At 38.4% G+C, this 16,637-nt stretch overlaps 1 protein-coding gene across 4 annotated transcripts in view; it reads left to right on the forward strand.

Moving 5' to 3' along the window:
* Positions 1 to 16,637, forward strand: part of USP22 (ubiquitin specific peptidase 22) — a 98,455-nt gene that overhangs the window by 73,959 nt on the left and 7,859 nt on the right. For all 4 annotated transcript variants that reach the window (XR_014618871.1, XM_084295651.1, XM_084295653.1 and 1 more), the window contains 4 exons: positions 5,572 to 5,719; positions 12,379 to 12,484; positions 14,161 to 14,319; positions 15,080 to 15,206. Coding sequence is in view for 3 of the 4 variants with exons in the window: in XM_084295651.1 (XP_084151777.1) it covers positions 5,572 to 5,719; positions 12,379 to 12,484; positions 14,161 to 14,319; positions 15,080 to 15,206 (540 nt within the window). In the remaining variant the exon portion in view is untranslated. The remainder of the gene's footprint in view (positions 1 to 5,571; positions 5,720 to 12,378; positions 12,485 to 14,160; positions 14,320 to 15,079; positions 15,207 to 16,637) is intronic.

The following is a 16,637-nucleotide window of genomic DNA, read 5'->3' on the forward strand; positions in this document are numbered from 1 at the left end:
GAATTATTCATACCAGATGTGCTGTTAATGGGAAAATATTACTCTGCCTAGATAAAAATTCAGTTATGGTGTAGAAATACTAGTTTCTGTAGATTGTTAAAAAAGCAAAACAAACAAAAAAAACACTACTATTTGCTTATTTGAAAAAGAAAAATAGCTGCTGTTAAAATCTTTCATCAGGTTGTAGTATAAAGTCTCATTTTGATAAATGTCACCACATTTTGCTTATACACTTGTATTTTAAAACGCAAAAACAAAACACACCTTTGGGAAATGAGGAAATGAATTTTGCATTACAGGTGGAGGGGCTGCAGGAAAGATCAAGACTTCTCAGGCAATTATTTATATTTCCTTTTCTATATGTGGAGCTCTGTTGATGGCCTAGGATTCCTATTGCTAGACTACACACAAGCATGTCGTGAAGAATGGGGCTGTTATCCATAATGGGGTTTATATGCAGTGTTCTCATTAAATTCAACTGTAATCAAGTTTAATTTCGCACACAACTTTGGGAATCTCAGCCTTCATTTCCCCAATCAAAATTCATGCCTACACTTGAATTAAGTTCTAATAATTAATGCCCGGCAAGTTGAGGGTATGTAAATGAGGGAAGAGCCACCTCTGATTTTAGACTGTGAAGATAGCAGTACAGTAGTCTGTGTCCTTATTTCATGTTGAAGTATTGCAGCTAAGAGCTGTGGGAGGACAACAAAAAGTGACTCAACCGCTTTAAAGTAAAACTAGAGCTTAGTCCTCCACAAGCAAAAGGGTAGCGTCGCATCGAACTTCATATATTTCAACACGCAAACGGTAATTACTACGTTATGTTTATAGCTCTCTGAGCACTCATTGTAAAATTCTGTTTCCCAGTCAGTTTAATTTTTTTTTATGTTCAGAAATATGACCAGGATCTTGCAATTCTGGGGTGGTTATCTTTCATGTCTCAGCTCTATGCAATAGTTTTGGCGAATGTTCCTATGCCATCTCTGCAGAGAAGAGATCTGAACGAAGGACAGCTAACCAGTGGAGACTGCGGTGCTCTGGTTCTCAAGAATTCCTTCCTAATTGAATTACTAGAGAAACTTTGGGTCAGGTTCTAGCTTGTTTTTATGGAGCTTTCCCACTGGAATTAACTGATGCAGTTATCCCAAGGCATCTTGCCCAGTGACAGATGATCAGGGCAAGGGTTAATTTCATCTCCCCTCCACCCTTTTTTCTGAAGGTGTGATCTTAGGCAAAAGGAATGCCGGGGGATCCAGTGAATGCACAGAGTAAGAATTCCTGGGGAGAAAAAGACTGTTTTGAACATTAAGCAAAACTTACTATATATCAATAAGTATATTTTTGCTCTTTTGCTTTTTAACACAGAATAAGAAGGTCTGATGTTGTTGTTGAAGGTCATTCAGTTATGTAGGTTGTGTCAGTGTCTTCTCTTTGATAAATAGGGAGGCGCAAAGTTCTTCTACCTTGAAGTAGGTTGGTGGTGAGTAATGAGTGTCAGATGGTTCTCCGAACGGAGTTCTTGCCTAATAGCTTTTCTTGCAAATATGCCAAGCATTGAATCTCCATTTGTTTTAGAAAATATCTAACTGCATCAATTAGCATTCTCATTTGTGCTACTTGAAACCTATTTCTCAATAGAATCATGACATGAATTACAGTGCATGAGAAAGGGAATGAAAAGGGTTTGGGAATAACAGATAGTGGTGAAACTGGATGGAGGAACGACAGAACACAAACCATTCATTGAGCCTTTTGGCTGAAAGGGTTTGTGCACTACTCTTTTACGTACTGGTATCGGTGCTTTAGTTTTGTTTTGCCAATAAAAATTAATTCCGAGATGGCCCACGTCCCAAGGTTTATGGAAGTCCTTTTACAGAATAACCATTCGGTATGTTAAGATTAGTGGATCTGCACTCTGTGACCAGAATAGCAAGAATACCTGAGAATATAGTAGAATGCAGTGCATCCACTCAGAAACGTAAAGAACAAAGCCTTTTTTATTCCCATCATTACTCATCCTCACAAGCCTATCAATGTGCTCAGTGCAACTATGTGGAGAGTTGAGAAGTGAGGACAAGAAGGAAAAAGAATGAGAAGATTTATGGCTTTGGTAACTCAAGATGGTACAGTATTGAAATAGCTTATGTATAAAATAAGTTACAACAAACGTACAAAGGCGAAAAAGTAACTGTGACCCTTAACATAGGCAGTGCACGTTGTAAGGGAAAATGCAGATTTTGTGCCTATGTAGTAAAATCTTGACTCTGAAGTAAGTACAGAAAATATTACATATGCCTGCAAGCACAGCTGTTTTTCAGATTCCTTGAAGCATTACTTTTTTGTTGGAAAACCTCTAGTAGGTGTTCTCGTATTCTGAGAGATACGTGTTACCCATCCCTGTATCCATTGTAAATTTTCTGTATGTTTAAGTCTTAATTGAGAACCAATTTCCAAGAGGAGCTTTTAGCTTCTCAAATTGGACTGGAGCCTGGGACAGGATTTATGCCTCTGAATTTGATTACGAAGCCAGGAGAATGTTAAGTTGATATGTATGCAGGATAGATCAGATGTATCTGTTCACGTAATTGGGAAACTACCTTGTATGTGGTTTTGGCAGGAGGAGGAGAAAAAAGTACAGATGCTTGGTTGTTTTTTTTTTACCCTTCCTCACTGGTATTGATATAATTTTTGGTAACAATAGTGAAAACTACAAAGCCTAAAATCCCCCAAGTAGTATTTAAGGGGGTGGGGTGGGATGGGGAAGTTACGGCTACTTGGGTTGTATGTAAGGATGGGGACTTCGGATCCTGTTTTGTCCCAGAACAGCAATTAAATAGCATCTTACCAATCATTTTCAAATTGCTTGAACTAGTTCTCTTCAAAATAAGCAACTAATACTGCTGGATTGGAAACAGTTTAAAACAAAGATTATTTTAAACTGGGAAGAGTTGTGCCATTGAAGTATTTTAAAGGTGACTTGCAAAGACATCCTTGTTTGTATTTGCACACTTAAATGAGAAGGTTTGTATAACAGTGAATTAATAAGGCTTTAAATGGAATTTTTTTACATTTTTTTTTTTTTTTTTTTTTTTTTTATGGATTGGATCAGCTCTGATAGTCTTTTTTTTTTTTTTTTCCCAGCAACAAGGAAACAGCATGGCTGGGATGGGTGTTTTGTACATTCCAGTTAAAATATTGCTGTTGAATATGCTTAGGTCCTTTTGTTTCATTTTTGATATATTAGAACAGGGAAGCTTTCCCTACCCCCTCTACATATATTCAATTGCATTTTTACTAGTTGTGTTTCTAGTTTGTGTGATAATAGCTAATAATGTGATAAAGCTTCTTGTTAGATTCTTCTAATCCTAATGAAGCACTAGAGAATGTAAAAATCTGCTGGCAGGTCTAGCGTCTGCAGTGGAGTAATTACGGAGAGTGCTGTTGGTTAAAATGACCAGAGAGCTCTGGGACTAATTGTAAGGAGTGACAGAACAGAGAAGTTTTATTGCTGCAGTTCCCTGAATTATGTTGAGCAGCAGCTGCGTCAGCAGATTTCAATTACCATCCCACTGCTCCAGTCCCCTGGTGTCATTCTTGTTGGCATCAGAGTTAACTATTGATCTTTTTATTTATAGAAGCATTTTGTGGTGTTTGGCTGCAGAGGTATATCTTCTTATTTGGAAAAACTGGAGCTTGCAGTAAAGAAATTTCTTTGTAAGGAAATACACTAAATCCCGACAGACATGAGGACTAGATGAGAAAATTGTGCTACCTTTTGCCTACCCATCCCTTAAAAGACAATCTGTTTTATCCAGGGAGGTTTGTAGCACCAGACCTGTGCTTGCACTGAGACGAAATGCTCAGCCTTTGCAGGAAAAACATGGGGTTGGGAAAGGAAGCCCCCCCCTTTTCCAGTAAGAGTGAGAAATTCCACACTAATGTTGTTTTTTTTTTTAGTCTTATATTTGTTATGTGTATTTGCTGCTTACTGTCTTCTGTGTTTGGGAAAAGGAACTAAAAATAAATGGCCGTCGATTTGATAGGATCTTGGCAAAATGCAGTCGTGGTGTTGCAGGCACCCTTTACTGGCAAGCATCTCTTTGAAAGGTTAGAGAAGGCAAAAGGCTTTATGAATTTCCACTTGTCAAAAATAAAATATTGCCCCTTTAAATACTTTTTTTTTTTTTTTAATTTTAAACTTTCTCAGTTAAATACCAGTGTGATCAATATGTGTTGGTACATTGCCATGGGGAAATTTGCCATTGCAGTTATTCTGTTCTTATCAGGCTGCAGACCAGTGATTCCAAATCCAGATGGAGCCTGAAGCCCAAGTGAATAAACTCTTCTGGGCCTTTCCCAGCTCCCTGTAGGGGCACCACGAGCATCTCTGCCTTCCTTTTGGAACCAGTATCACGGTGCAGGAGTTCTTGAACAAACACAGAAGTCAGCTTGCTCCAGAAGGGCTTGTTAGCTTTAGCCTCAGACTAAGGATGCCAGACTTAGTGGCAGAAGTAAGGAACAGGTGATGGGAGACTCGAGAAGATGAGAATTAAGGAGTTACAGTGGTAGCACTTGGATGGAAATGGAGAAGGGAGTGGAAGGAGCTGAACCTCAGTCCAGGGAAGCAGAGACCATTACCTTTTTTTTTTTTTTTTTTTTGTTTAAGTGGGACCTGGCTGTTTGGTTTTTATTTAAAATCCCAAACCAAAAAAGTCCACAAATTTCTGTAGGCTCTGTCATGCTGATAGAAGACTGTCTCCCCAGCTGCGTGCTACCATTCGCCAGTGGTGTTTCACATCATCACAGTTTTGCAGACTGAATAATTTGTCTGTGCACTCCCTAATATGCTTCTGGCAAAATCAGCTGGGGCAATTTCAGCTGCTACTGTGGCTGATGAGACAGATTTTGACTAAGGCAGATTATGAAGCAGATGCAGGAGCTGGTTCAGGAGCAGAACTTCGGGCAGCGAGACCCTGCAGGAGTGGTAACAGGCAGCTGACTTTGGGGAGTGGGGTAGATATTGAGTAAATTTGCTCCCAAAGCTTTGCAGGGCCACAGTATACAATGAAAGGCCAACACCTACATGAGGCTGCTATCCTGCTTGTATTTTTCCTGTAAGATAGGACTGGGTCTTGGTTCAGGGGCTGGATGGCGGTTGACATCTGATATTCTCATCCTCACTGTCTGTCCCCAGTTTTGAAGGCTGTAATTTGTGAAGAGAATTGCTGATCTCTTGCAAATACAGGTTTTTGTTTTTTTTTTTCAGACTATTTTAATAAAAGGCAGTGGTATCAGAAAGGAAGTTTTGAGTTGTTTGTCCCCCTTTTTTAATGCCAATCCACTGTAAAATAAAGGAAATTCCAGGGAGAAAAGTGAGGTGCTCAGTTCTGGGATCACTCCTTCGGTAGTCTGTGACAAAAGGCTGTCTATGTGTCTCATTATTAAGGCCATCAGAGTTAAATGGTTTAAATTTATTTGACTAATTGCACTCATTAATTTTTTAATAATTAAATGCATTGAGGCTGTGTAACTTGTTAACAGTCATGTCCTTTTCTTTGCTTTGAGCAGTTTTACTCTGGGCACCGATCTCCTCACATTCCATATAGGTTATTGCACCTGGTATGGACTCATGCACGGCATTTAGCAGGGTACGAGCAACAAGATGCACACGAGTTCCTCATTGCTGCATTAGATGTGCTACACAGACACTGCAAAGGTAAGGCTTGTGCTGAGTCTTCAATCAACAAGGAATATTGGATCAAAAGGAGGTAGAACGAAGTGTGTGTCTTCCAGTACAGCAGTCTTAGCAAATTCCTTTAAAAACATTTGGTAGACTTGAAGGAAAAGACTTAAATAAACTATTCCTACTGTCAAAAATTACCTAGAGTTAAAAACAGAGAAGCCTTTACATTGGTTTGAATCACCATCCTGTTCTGTTATTGGTTGTGAGTCACTGTCTTTTCTTTTAAATTGCCATTTAAATTCTATTTATACTTGAGGTAGTTGGAACTCTTTAGTGTGTCATCGCTGATGAAAATAACATATAGAGGAGGCTGTGGTTTTGCTTAAATAGTATTCCGCTGTTTTTATGCTGCTCAATTGCTTACAGAAATGTGAATAAGAAAAAGAGTATTTGTTTTTGATATATTTTATTATTCTGTATATAAAATGCATAATTGCACAATACAGTAAAAAACAGTTAATGACATCCTTCTAAGAAGGAAGTATCTAAGGCTTAAATAAGTGGATTTGGTAATACCATATGAAATTACATATTTTAATGTTTTTTAACTGAATTAAATCTAAACTGAAAATTCTCCAAATTGCCAATGGTTGATCCAGCTTGATTCACTTACAAGCATAGTAAAAATCGCTGGGAAAGTAAGGGAAATAGAGTAGGGTTGATACTAGGGGAAAAAAAAATCCTTCGTCACTAAAAATAAGCTTTAAAGCACTCAGATTTCCCCTAGTGCTTTTAGAATAAGCACTTAGAGGTTAGCTTTCTGTCTTATCAGAGGGCTTTCAAAGGGAAGGCTGCTGCTGTTCCTTAAAACATTTTGAAGTCTTGCTTTTATCTTCGAGATAATCTTACATGGTAGCAGATGTGCTTGTTCAGATTCATAATAGGTGTCCTCCAAAAGAGTCTTCTCCAAAAGGGCTATTTCCAAGGAAAAGAGTACGTAGGACAGTTCTTTAGTTGTTATTAATATCTGTCAGTTGATAATCACTACCAGAAATTCAATAACCTTAATGAAACGAGTGTTGAAGTGCTGAATTGCTATCAAAATACTGACCTCCTTCTTACTTTGTGTTAACACTGAAAAAACTCTGCTGCGAACAGAAATACTTTGTGGTTCCTGTAAAACTTCTGAACCATTGACCTAACAAATCTTGAAGCTTTTTCATCTTATCTGATATAAAATGATGCTCACATTTCTTGTATGCTTCATGATCACTTAGTGAAGGAGTATTTTCTCCTCAGAATTGAAGAAAAAAACGCCTTGCAACAATAAAGGTCCTTGCACTGTTTTGAAACTGATAGTCTGAAAAGACTTTTTTTTTCTTGTGTTCTGGCTCTAAGTGAAGACTATCTTATGCATCTTCTGCAATTACCAACAAAATTGAGCTTTCCCAACTGTTTCTTTACTCTTGGTTCTATTTGGCTTCTCTGGCCAAACTGAAAATGTGAAAGAAGATAATATCGAGCATACGTTGTTGGGAAGGGTATATGCATACATGGGGATTATTTTAACAGTTGTTTGGGTATCACAAACTAGTTGTAAACACTGACTTTTTGTTCACTATCAAACTGAATAGCGGTTTCAGCTGGATTGAATTAGGTTTTTGCATCTTTAGCACTGAGTTTTTTTGGCTTGTGGGCACCACTCGCATTCAACGCGGTGACTGAAGTTCAGTTGTTCAATGAGTCTACCTAAATTTGAGCTCTTTGCATGACTATGACTAAACTGTTACAACGCTACCAGTGGGAAGGTGCTACCGCTAAATCCTTGATATCTGTACACCCAGGTTTTTAAACTACAGTTTCTGAAGAAATGGAGAGGCTTTTAATCAGCTACGGTAAATTATCTGTGCCACATCAAGGTAGTTGAAAAGAAGTGGTTGAGCAGTTGTGTGGGAACCAAAGCAGTTCATATAAACCAGAATTTCAAGTACGGTCAAGATAAGCCACTTCTGGAATGAACTAGTTATTTAGCTCTATAATGAGAACGTTTTCCCACTTATATACTTATGTATACAGACAGATACGCACATGCAAAGTATACATATGAAAAATATTATTACTACTAATAAGAATGCCCTAAAGCTACAATAAGCAAATAATGCCTCCCCTGCCAGTATTATATACTTGTTTTACTGAATTAAAAAAGAAAGCCACAGTAATCGAGTTCTGCCATTGAAACGCATTCAAGAAAAAAATAATCACGGGGAAAAGTTTGTCCAAAAGCCCGAGCTTCTGGATTCAAGATTATCAAGTATTTAGGGATGCAAATAAATGCAAGTATGCCTTATGCTAAGACCTATATAAATACCCAGTGGTACTTGTTTGGCTAACTTTAGTCATTTATCCCTTTTCCATTCCATTTACTCTTTAAAGGAAATGTTCTAATGCAAGTCAGAATGCTGTGAATTCTCGTTATTGATATCTGTCGTTGCCTGAATTAGGAAAAAACAGAAGATTTTGTTGTCCATTAAAAGATCAGTTTTTGTAATACTGCATCTTACGAAATAAGCTTCCCCAAGACTCATGTATGGACTGGCCCAAACATTCAGAAGAAAACCTCTATTTATCTTCGGATTTGCTTGAGTGTTTGTCTGACTTTTGCTTTGCCACCCTTTCTTTTTCAAGGGGAAAGTGAGTGTGGTGATCTTTTTTAGGGAAGGGTTGTTCAGATGGCTTTAAGGCAGTGTGTGTGAACAGAACAGGAACTTCTTATTTCTGGATCCTTTTTTTTTTTCCTTTGGAAATGGTTCTGCATAAGATCATTTAAAGCTCCTGCTGAATGTCAGATCTGATTTCAGCAAGCCCCTAATTATCTTTAAGGTATATGCAGAGGTACACACACCCTTTAAAACTTTTATTCTTTTTTGTTAAACACTGGTTGGATGTGTACTAAATTTTAATGGCCTCTGAGAAATTTTGGAAGCTCGGGGTACCATGTAAATCGTGTCCCAGGGGTGATAGCTCTTCTTGTGATAGCACTGTTGTGTTCAGCTGTGGCATCAAGGCAAGGCATATTCTGAGCATTTACCAGGGCTTCTCTGTGCTGCTGGAGTGATACAAAATGTGTCTGAATAAAAAGGAATTGAGTCTGTTGTGCATATGCATTGCTATTTTTCATTCCAACAGCTGGAGAAGGATGGATTAACTGAAAAGTAGTATGGGGGGGAGCTAAGCTATTAATTCCTCCTTGCTCTCCCATTCACCAAACTGCACAAGATCTGTTCTTAAAAGCATACTCCAAATAAAAACAAGGTTATTTTTTTTGAATACTGAATTATTTTTTAAGCATTACTACTGAAAATGACTTTTACAACTGTACCTGCATTGCTTGCTGTTCCAGTCTCTTGCTGGTTTGATAGTGCTTAAAGTTCTACATTGTTGTTGTTTGCTGGCATTTGTGGTCCTCCTCCCCACAAAAGCTTTGAAATGAGATTCAGAGCTTACTCTACAGTCAGGTATTGGCCTCTTTGCCAGAGTAATGCTCAATATGACGAGCCAGTTCTAATTACCAGTGCTGTGGAAGAAATTCAGAGTTCTGATTTTGCAGACTCCCGTGACAGTGAGGTTCCAGTCATCCAAGTATGTTGTGTTTTACTGTGTCTTGGGCATCCTCAAACTGGGAGAAACTCAGACCACAATTGTTGCTTTCTTACAGGGAGCAAGACTGTGCTTCAAAAGTTAATATTCAGCCCGGTGAAATCTGGCTGTTTATTTTTTTTTTCCTTTTATTGCAAGAGCAATACCACTTAAGCAGCAAAGAGCAGTAGCTATGATGTGCATTTATACACAAAGATTTGAAAAGCAAGTTAGAAAAATTGAAGTAATGCTGTATTTTGATGCCAAACTCAGCCAGTATTATCCAATTGCAAAATACACGATGGAAGTTGGTGACAAAACCTACTTATTATTAGCTTTAAGTTGGAGTTTGGTTTTGAAATAATCTGTTTTTACTGTTGATACTTGTGATTTACCTTTAGAAGTATATAAAATGTGTATACATTTGAGCAAAAGTTAATGTGCTTCATTATTGCACAGGCACAGTAGCAATTTCTCTGTAAGTTTCATTTAATTTGAGTCCAAGCTCTTATACTCTTTTTTGTCATTTATAATTACGTTAATGTGTATATCGATGTATTTTCAAGTTTAGTTTTAGTCTTGTGCTCACAGATTTCTTACGATAAGCTGCTGGTTTTCCTAGTAGGAATTGTGAACAGCTTTAAAAATGTAACTATGAAAGTGAAACCTACTTGGTAAGATAGAAATGTTGAAGAGAACCTTAACTCGAGCACAACAACCTAGCAGCTTCCAGTTCTCAGCTGCATAATATACCTCCTCTCAGCATCTGTTACATACTGACAAGTGTGAGTAGGTGGTAATCTTACTTTTTTTTCCCCTCCTCTCCAACCAAATGTCATGGGAACTAATGTTGAGTGGGTAATGCCCTTCTGTTTTGCTGTGAACAAGCTTGCAGGATATTCTTTTGAGACCCTCTCGTCACTGATCCTGATTGACTTGTGTAATTGAAAAGGGAGCTTCGGTGCTCTCCTCTAGTCAGACATGGCTGTCCAGTAAAGGTGTCTAACAGGGATGTTACCTGTGGTCCAGTGAATGAATTGGGATGCTTTATCTCTGCTTCTGCCCTCTGAAAACAAAGTAGAGGGAGGGAATCGATCTCAAATGGCAAGGCTACAGGAGTGTAGTTGTGTGTTGTTCCTTTAAAAAGGAGAGCTTTAAAAACTAAGATTAAAAAAAAAAAAGGAATTACTTTTTTGAATTACTTTTTTAAATTACTTTTTTAAAGTTTGTATGTGATCTTCTTGTAAAGGTGAAGAATGTCTTCTACAGTCTCTATACATACGCTCTATTTATTAGCTTAACATATCATCATAAACCTTCTAAGGATCTCGAGTTCAGTAAGATTTAGCTGTAGTTCAGATCAAGAAGTGTCTGAGTCTGAAAGCACGTATATTTGAAATCTTATTTTAGAGCATTTTGTTCAAGAGACATTTTAAGGAAACAATATGCTTTCCTTGGCAATTCAAACACGTTTCTAAAGCAGGCAATTGAGAGCTTTTCTGAGGTATTTAGGATCTAATAGACTCAAGTGGCCAACTGCAGCTTAGTAGGTATCACCTTTATCTTTTTTTCCACGTCCAGTATCAGGTGAAATCTTTGTCATTTTATAAAGCATCTTCTACAAACTTCTGAGGCTTTGGAAAAAATCTCATCCCTTCTTGATATTGCTGCAAGAAGACTCCAGCAAGAGCACCTTATGAGAAAATTGTTGTTGTTTTTTTGTTTTGGTCCTGTGTTTTTGAGTTTGTTTTGGTGTTTTTTGACACACTTGACTAGAAAATAATTATTTTAGAGTAATAACTGTGATTTGAGAAGTCAGCACCATAGTATTTAATTTCTGAAAGTGAAATATTTACTACTAAGTTAAATATACCAGGAAAACTGTCCAAATTTAATTGTCTTAGCAGTTTTTATTTTACAGGATATTGGAAGAAACCTGAAAATGTGCTTTACAAAATAATTAGCCGCTGCTGTAAATACCTTGTGTGTGCATCTCTGTTTACAAAGCAAAACTAATTGCATCTATCCTACCTAAGGAAGTAAAGCATAAGTGGCAGAAATCAAAGGAAAAGCGTATCATTCCTATTTTACCTATGGGGAGTGGAAGGAGTGTGCTTCAACACTGAGAACTGTGCCCAGAAGGTTTTGGTTATTTATGTAATGCTCTGGTTAGTCTCAGAAAGCTGACTTGGCCTAATCTTGGCACTCAAATCCTAAAAATGAATCGCTGCACTCCTGAGACCCGCAGTGACAGTGTATAATGAGATAGGTACGTGTTCTTCGTGCCCCGTGGGAAGTCAGAGGGTTGCCGTGTCTCTGTGAAGAAGCTGGGGGAAGACACAGCACTCACCTTCCCACTCCTGATAAGGACATCTTCCATTTTTTCACTGGTGAAAACTTGAACTGGCAGTAAATGCTGGAAGAACAGGCTGCACGCAGCAGGCTGGAGCTTTATGGGTCTTAACAAAGCTCCTCCCCTTGCTGTAGTCTCAGAAGTTTGCCGTGTTAAAATTAAAAAGTAGTATTTGCTGACGTTTTTCCTCTGTGTTCATTTAGGAAAATAATGTGCTATTGAATGCTCTGCCTAAGCAGAAATTAGTGCTTCTGTGGTGAAGTGCTGGCCATTTGTGTAGATACAAATGTTGCACGGCGGCCCTCTTAGTGAAGTTTAAATAGTTATTTTCATTAACCACCTTGGCAGCTCCTTCATCTTAGGGGCTGATCTTCATACCACAAAGTACAAAGTAAATCTCTGCAGAGGGAGGCAGGGCTATGGCTTGGAAAGGGGGGTTGTTGACTGCCGTTACAGCCTAAAGCTTCACCTCTATAGATAGAGTTAATTGCCTTTGGTCACCTTCTGATTCTCTTCTGTATTTTGCTAGAAGCTCCTTGTTTTTCTTTGCACAGCATTTTCAGGATTGTCTGAATTGTCTTTGTGAACGTGGAGTATGCTTATGAGTGTGCATTATAATGAGTTACCAGAGAGGCAGTCCAAGACAAACCACCATTCCCCAGGAAGATTTTTGACTTCTCAGTCTGTGTTTGCATTCCTCCAGGTGATGATAATGGGAAGAAGGCCAACAACCCCAACCACTGTAACTGCATCATAGACCAAATCTTCACAGGCGGACTGCAGTCTGATGTTACCTGTCAAGTCTGCCAGTAAGTGCTTTGTTTCTAATTCTGTGCTCTGATTTGAAGCTGAACTCTGTACTGCAACAGTGCTGTGAGTCTTTTCTTTCTTGAATAAAATAAATTCCTGCAAGACAACAACTGTTTTAAGGACAAGATGAGCTAAATACAATCAATTACCAGTTAACCATCATATATTAAGACATGGGCCAAAGGAAAAAAAAAAAAAGCTATTTGGAAAGCATCACAGGCTTATGAATGTAAACTGCTTACTACTGTGAAGAAGGTTGTTATTTTCCAAGTTTGTGAGAAAAAGACTTCCCAGATCTCATTGGTTTTGGAAGTATGCAATTGCCACTGCATTTGAGGAAAGTTCTGATACGTAATCGTATTTTCCTTCAGTTACGACCCTTGTGTATCATCAGGAGAGGTTTGAAATAGACTGATGTTATGTAATCTCAGGTACCAGCAAGTGTATGTCTTACAAGAGTAAGAAAAATTGTATTTGTTGTTCTACTGTGTACTGGAGCAAGCTGACTTCTCTTTCAAGATGTTTGGTGTTGCCACAGTTCAGAAGTTAGAGCTCTTGTGGGGGGATTTTTGGTCTTGCATTCTTTATAATTAGCCACGGTGTCCTGTAGATGGACCATAGTGCTCTCTTTATTTGAATTTGGTTTTATTCTCAATTTTCTGGAGAGACTTGCGGAAGATTCATTGTAGGAAAAAATACGAAATTATGTTCTTTGCCTGGTAGAGCCACAGAATCATATCATAATAAAAAGTTTGTTGTGTAATGATACTGTATTAACATCGAAGCAATTTTAACAAAACAAGTTCGTTTTGAAAATTCACAAGATCTGCACAAATGGAAATGGAAACAAGGCAGAATATTGTATGCTTAGTGAAATCTTGGAGACAAAGACGCAAGTTTTAGAGGAAGAGGGAACTCAACAACAAAAAAGCATAATGACCACAAACAGAAAATGTTTCTAAAGTAGAACCCAAAACTAAGGTTTCCATTAATATGTAAATAGTAGAAGAAAAAGGATTTGAGTCAGTACAAGATAAAATTTTGAGAAGCTTTCTCCATAGTCTAGCTGATGACTTATATTCAGCTGTCTTGCACAGAAATCTGATCAAGAACACGTACTTCTTGATGCAGTTATTCTTTGGCCTCTCAAATTCCAAATGTTGCAAGGGATTCTCATAAGTACTGCAATGCTTAATTCATTGCAGTATTGTGTAGCAGAAATATTTGGCTCTCTTTTTAAGTACTTTTAAGCACTGTCTTCCATGTCTGAGCAGAGGACCAGCCTACTGAACTAGCTGGACTGCACGTTGCTCTCATTGTAGATGTTAGCTGGTAGTATGACCAGAACCTCTATCTCCAAGCAACGCCCAACTGGTTCACTTGGAGTCACGGGACTCCACTAGGTGGGAGAGTGTATTCAACAACCATATTTCTGCATTCACTGTAACAAATACATTACCTAAAACATATGGCTTTTAAATATGCAGAAAAACAATCAGTTGTGGGAAGGCACTCTTCAGCAAATTGTATTTCTTTTGTCATCTTTGAGTGCCCTCTAGGGGCGATGTAAATCCCATAGTTCTTTAAAGTACAGTATCTGGTGTGCACTCTGAAATGAGAGATCTGTTCATTTTACTTCCTTTAAATATGTATTAAACTGCTTTCTTTTTCATAGTGGCGTTTCCACAACGATAGACCCATTTTGGGACATCAGTTTGGATTTGCCAGGCTCTTCCACCCCGTTCTGGCCACTGAGTCCGGGGAGTGATGGCAGTGTCGTAAATGGGGAAAGCCATGTATCAGGCACCACCACTCTCACAGACTGCTTGCGAAGGTATGAATTGAGACAAATACAATTTTGGTGGGGTAAAAAGAATTTGGCTTCATTCTGTTTTCCACAGGTGGCATTGAGAAATGGGAGTAAGTGGTGCTTTGTCATGGCATTATCCACAAACAACATTTCATACATATTTTAGATTTTTGCATAAGACAAAATGAGAAAGATGTAGAAGTTTCAGAGCAACAGTAGGCTTAACAATAATCAGTCAAACCCAGCTGCCATGTGATGCAAAAAGAAAATAAATTTTACACTGCCTGCTGCCAGGCAGTGTGATTTTATATCATCGAAACCTCAAGTGTCTCTCTCCATGTCATCTGAGCTTTTGACCCTAGCCCTAGAAGGCTACAAGCAAGAAGAGTGTCCTGCAGACTAGTGTGCAACTGGGCACAGAAATCTGTTGTACAGCTTCATAATTCCCATATCAGTGTTTTGGGGTTTGAAAATCTACTGTCTTTGTCTGAAAATAAGATGTCCAGTTCCAGGAGGTGAGGAAACATTTAGCTTCTTTCTCAGTTACTTATGCACTTCAGTGCAGTGTGCCCAAGTAGAGCAATGATAAATGTTCAGTTTGGATGTCTGAACCAGAGCACTTTACACTATGATATTTTTTTCTGAATTATGACATAAAAGCCATGAGCAACTTCTCTTGTGGTGTCAGTGAGTCACAAGGAAAAGTGAAAGAAGCAGTTTCAGCATGTGTGGAAAATAGTCTGATCATGTTGTGCATCCTTTTGTTTTTTATTTTTTAATTCAGGTTTACAAGGCCAGAACATCTAGGAAGCAGTGCCAAAATCAAATGTAGTGGTTGCCATAGCTACCAGGAATCTACCAAACAACTCACTATGAAGAAATTACCCATTGTGGCCTGTTTTCATCTCAAAGTAAGTTCACAGGGGGCAGACAGAGCAGGGAACATACATTCCTCTTTGAGAGGATGAGCTAAATTCCTGGACATATCTTCTGGCTTTCACTGGCTGTTCTTTTATGATATAAATTAACATAAGGAACAGCTTGCATGCCTAGCTAGATTTTCTATTAAGATATTATTACATTACATATAATGTAGCTTTGCAGTATGTCTCTGGGAACCTAACAAGAATCTAGAAACAAAATGGAAGGTTAGTACAATACCTGAACGATTGTAAAGACCAATCTTCGATAACATTTACTCATACTGCACAGTAACATTTTTACCCTTCATTTCTACTGGAAGGATACCACAGAAAAGCTCTGTGTTGAAGGGAAGATATAAAAAAAGTTAGCAGTTGCAAAGGATTCTTTTATATTCCCAACTAATTAGCTCAAGATAGTTTTCAGCATTTCCAATCCAAATTGTGCCAGGTGCAGTGGTGGGAGTTACATCAGAGTTGGTGCCCTCAGATAGTTTAGTCCTGTATGACTTGTGTCTTAAATATAAAGAGTGTGACTGTGGTGCAGAGCAGGCATCTATCACAGAAGATGACTGTCATTCTGTGTCAAGAGGCAAAGGGTCCTTGAAAAGTGATGCCACAGGCCTTTATGGAGGCAGCCACCATTATAACTTAACTGCATCTTTGATCTGCTTGAACAGATGCAGCCCTCTAATATTTCGAGTGTCTCCTGGGTCAGAATGACAGTCCTCTCATTGCTAGGCAGCAACAGACGGTCACTGTCCTCAGCTCTAACTATGATCAGTGCTTCAAGAAACTCTGTATCTGGTGGTACTAGTGTCACATAAACTACCTAAAGAATAGCAGCACTTCACCTGTGGCCACAGTGACTGGAAACCTACACTGCTGTGCACCAGTGAAGGCTTGCATTGCTTCTCCTTTTCCAGTGGGGAAATCAGTGTATTGAAAGAACTCACACTCCTACCTTTTGCACCAGAAGCTACTTTTGGTTATTTAATTCCTACATGGTTTCTAGGTTTTGAACGTTGGCAAAAGACCCAAATAACTTTAATAGTTTTGGAAGTAGACCTTTGTCTTGTACTTGTCACAGTCTGGAGTTTTGCTGTAGCAAACAGGTTGTTTTTCTGGTTTATTTTGCAGTAGTCCTCTAAGCTAGTTCAGTACATTCATACTGGAAAATCTAATAATGTCCAACCACAGTGTCACAGTCTCAATGAGCAAGCCGTGTATTGTATTCAATATATGATTGTAGTTTGGAACTGTTGAATGACATAGCAGCTCCATTTCCAGCATGGCAGCAATTTCAAAGTTTATTTTCAAAATCTGGCTTGTACAGAAGCTTGCTAATGAAATGAAGTCTTGGCATGAAAGCATGGAGTGCCATAGGAAGGTCTGCATTCGTGAGAAAGGGCTGGTTCTGCT

The sequence above is a fragment of the Netta rufina genome, assembly GCF_964035555.1.
Source record: "Netta rufina genome assembly, chromosome: 15".
NCBI classification, from domain to species: Eukaryota; Metazoa; Chordata; class Aves; order Anseriformes; family Anatidae; genus Netta; species Netta rufina.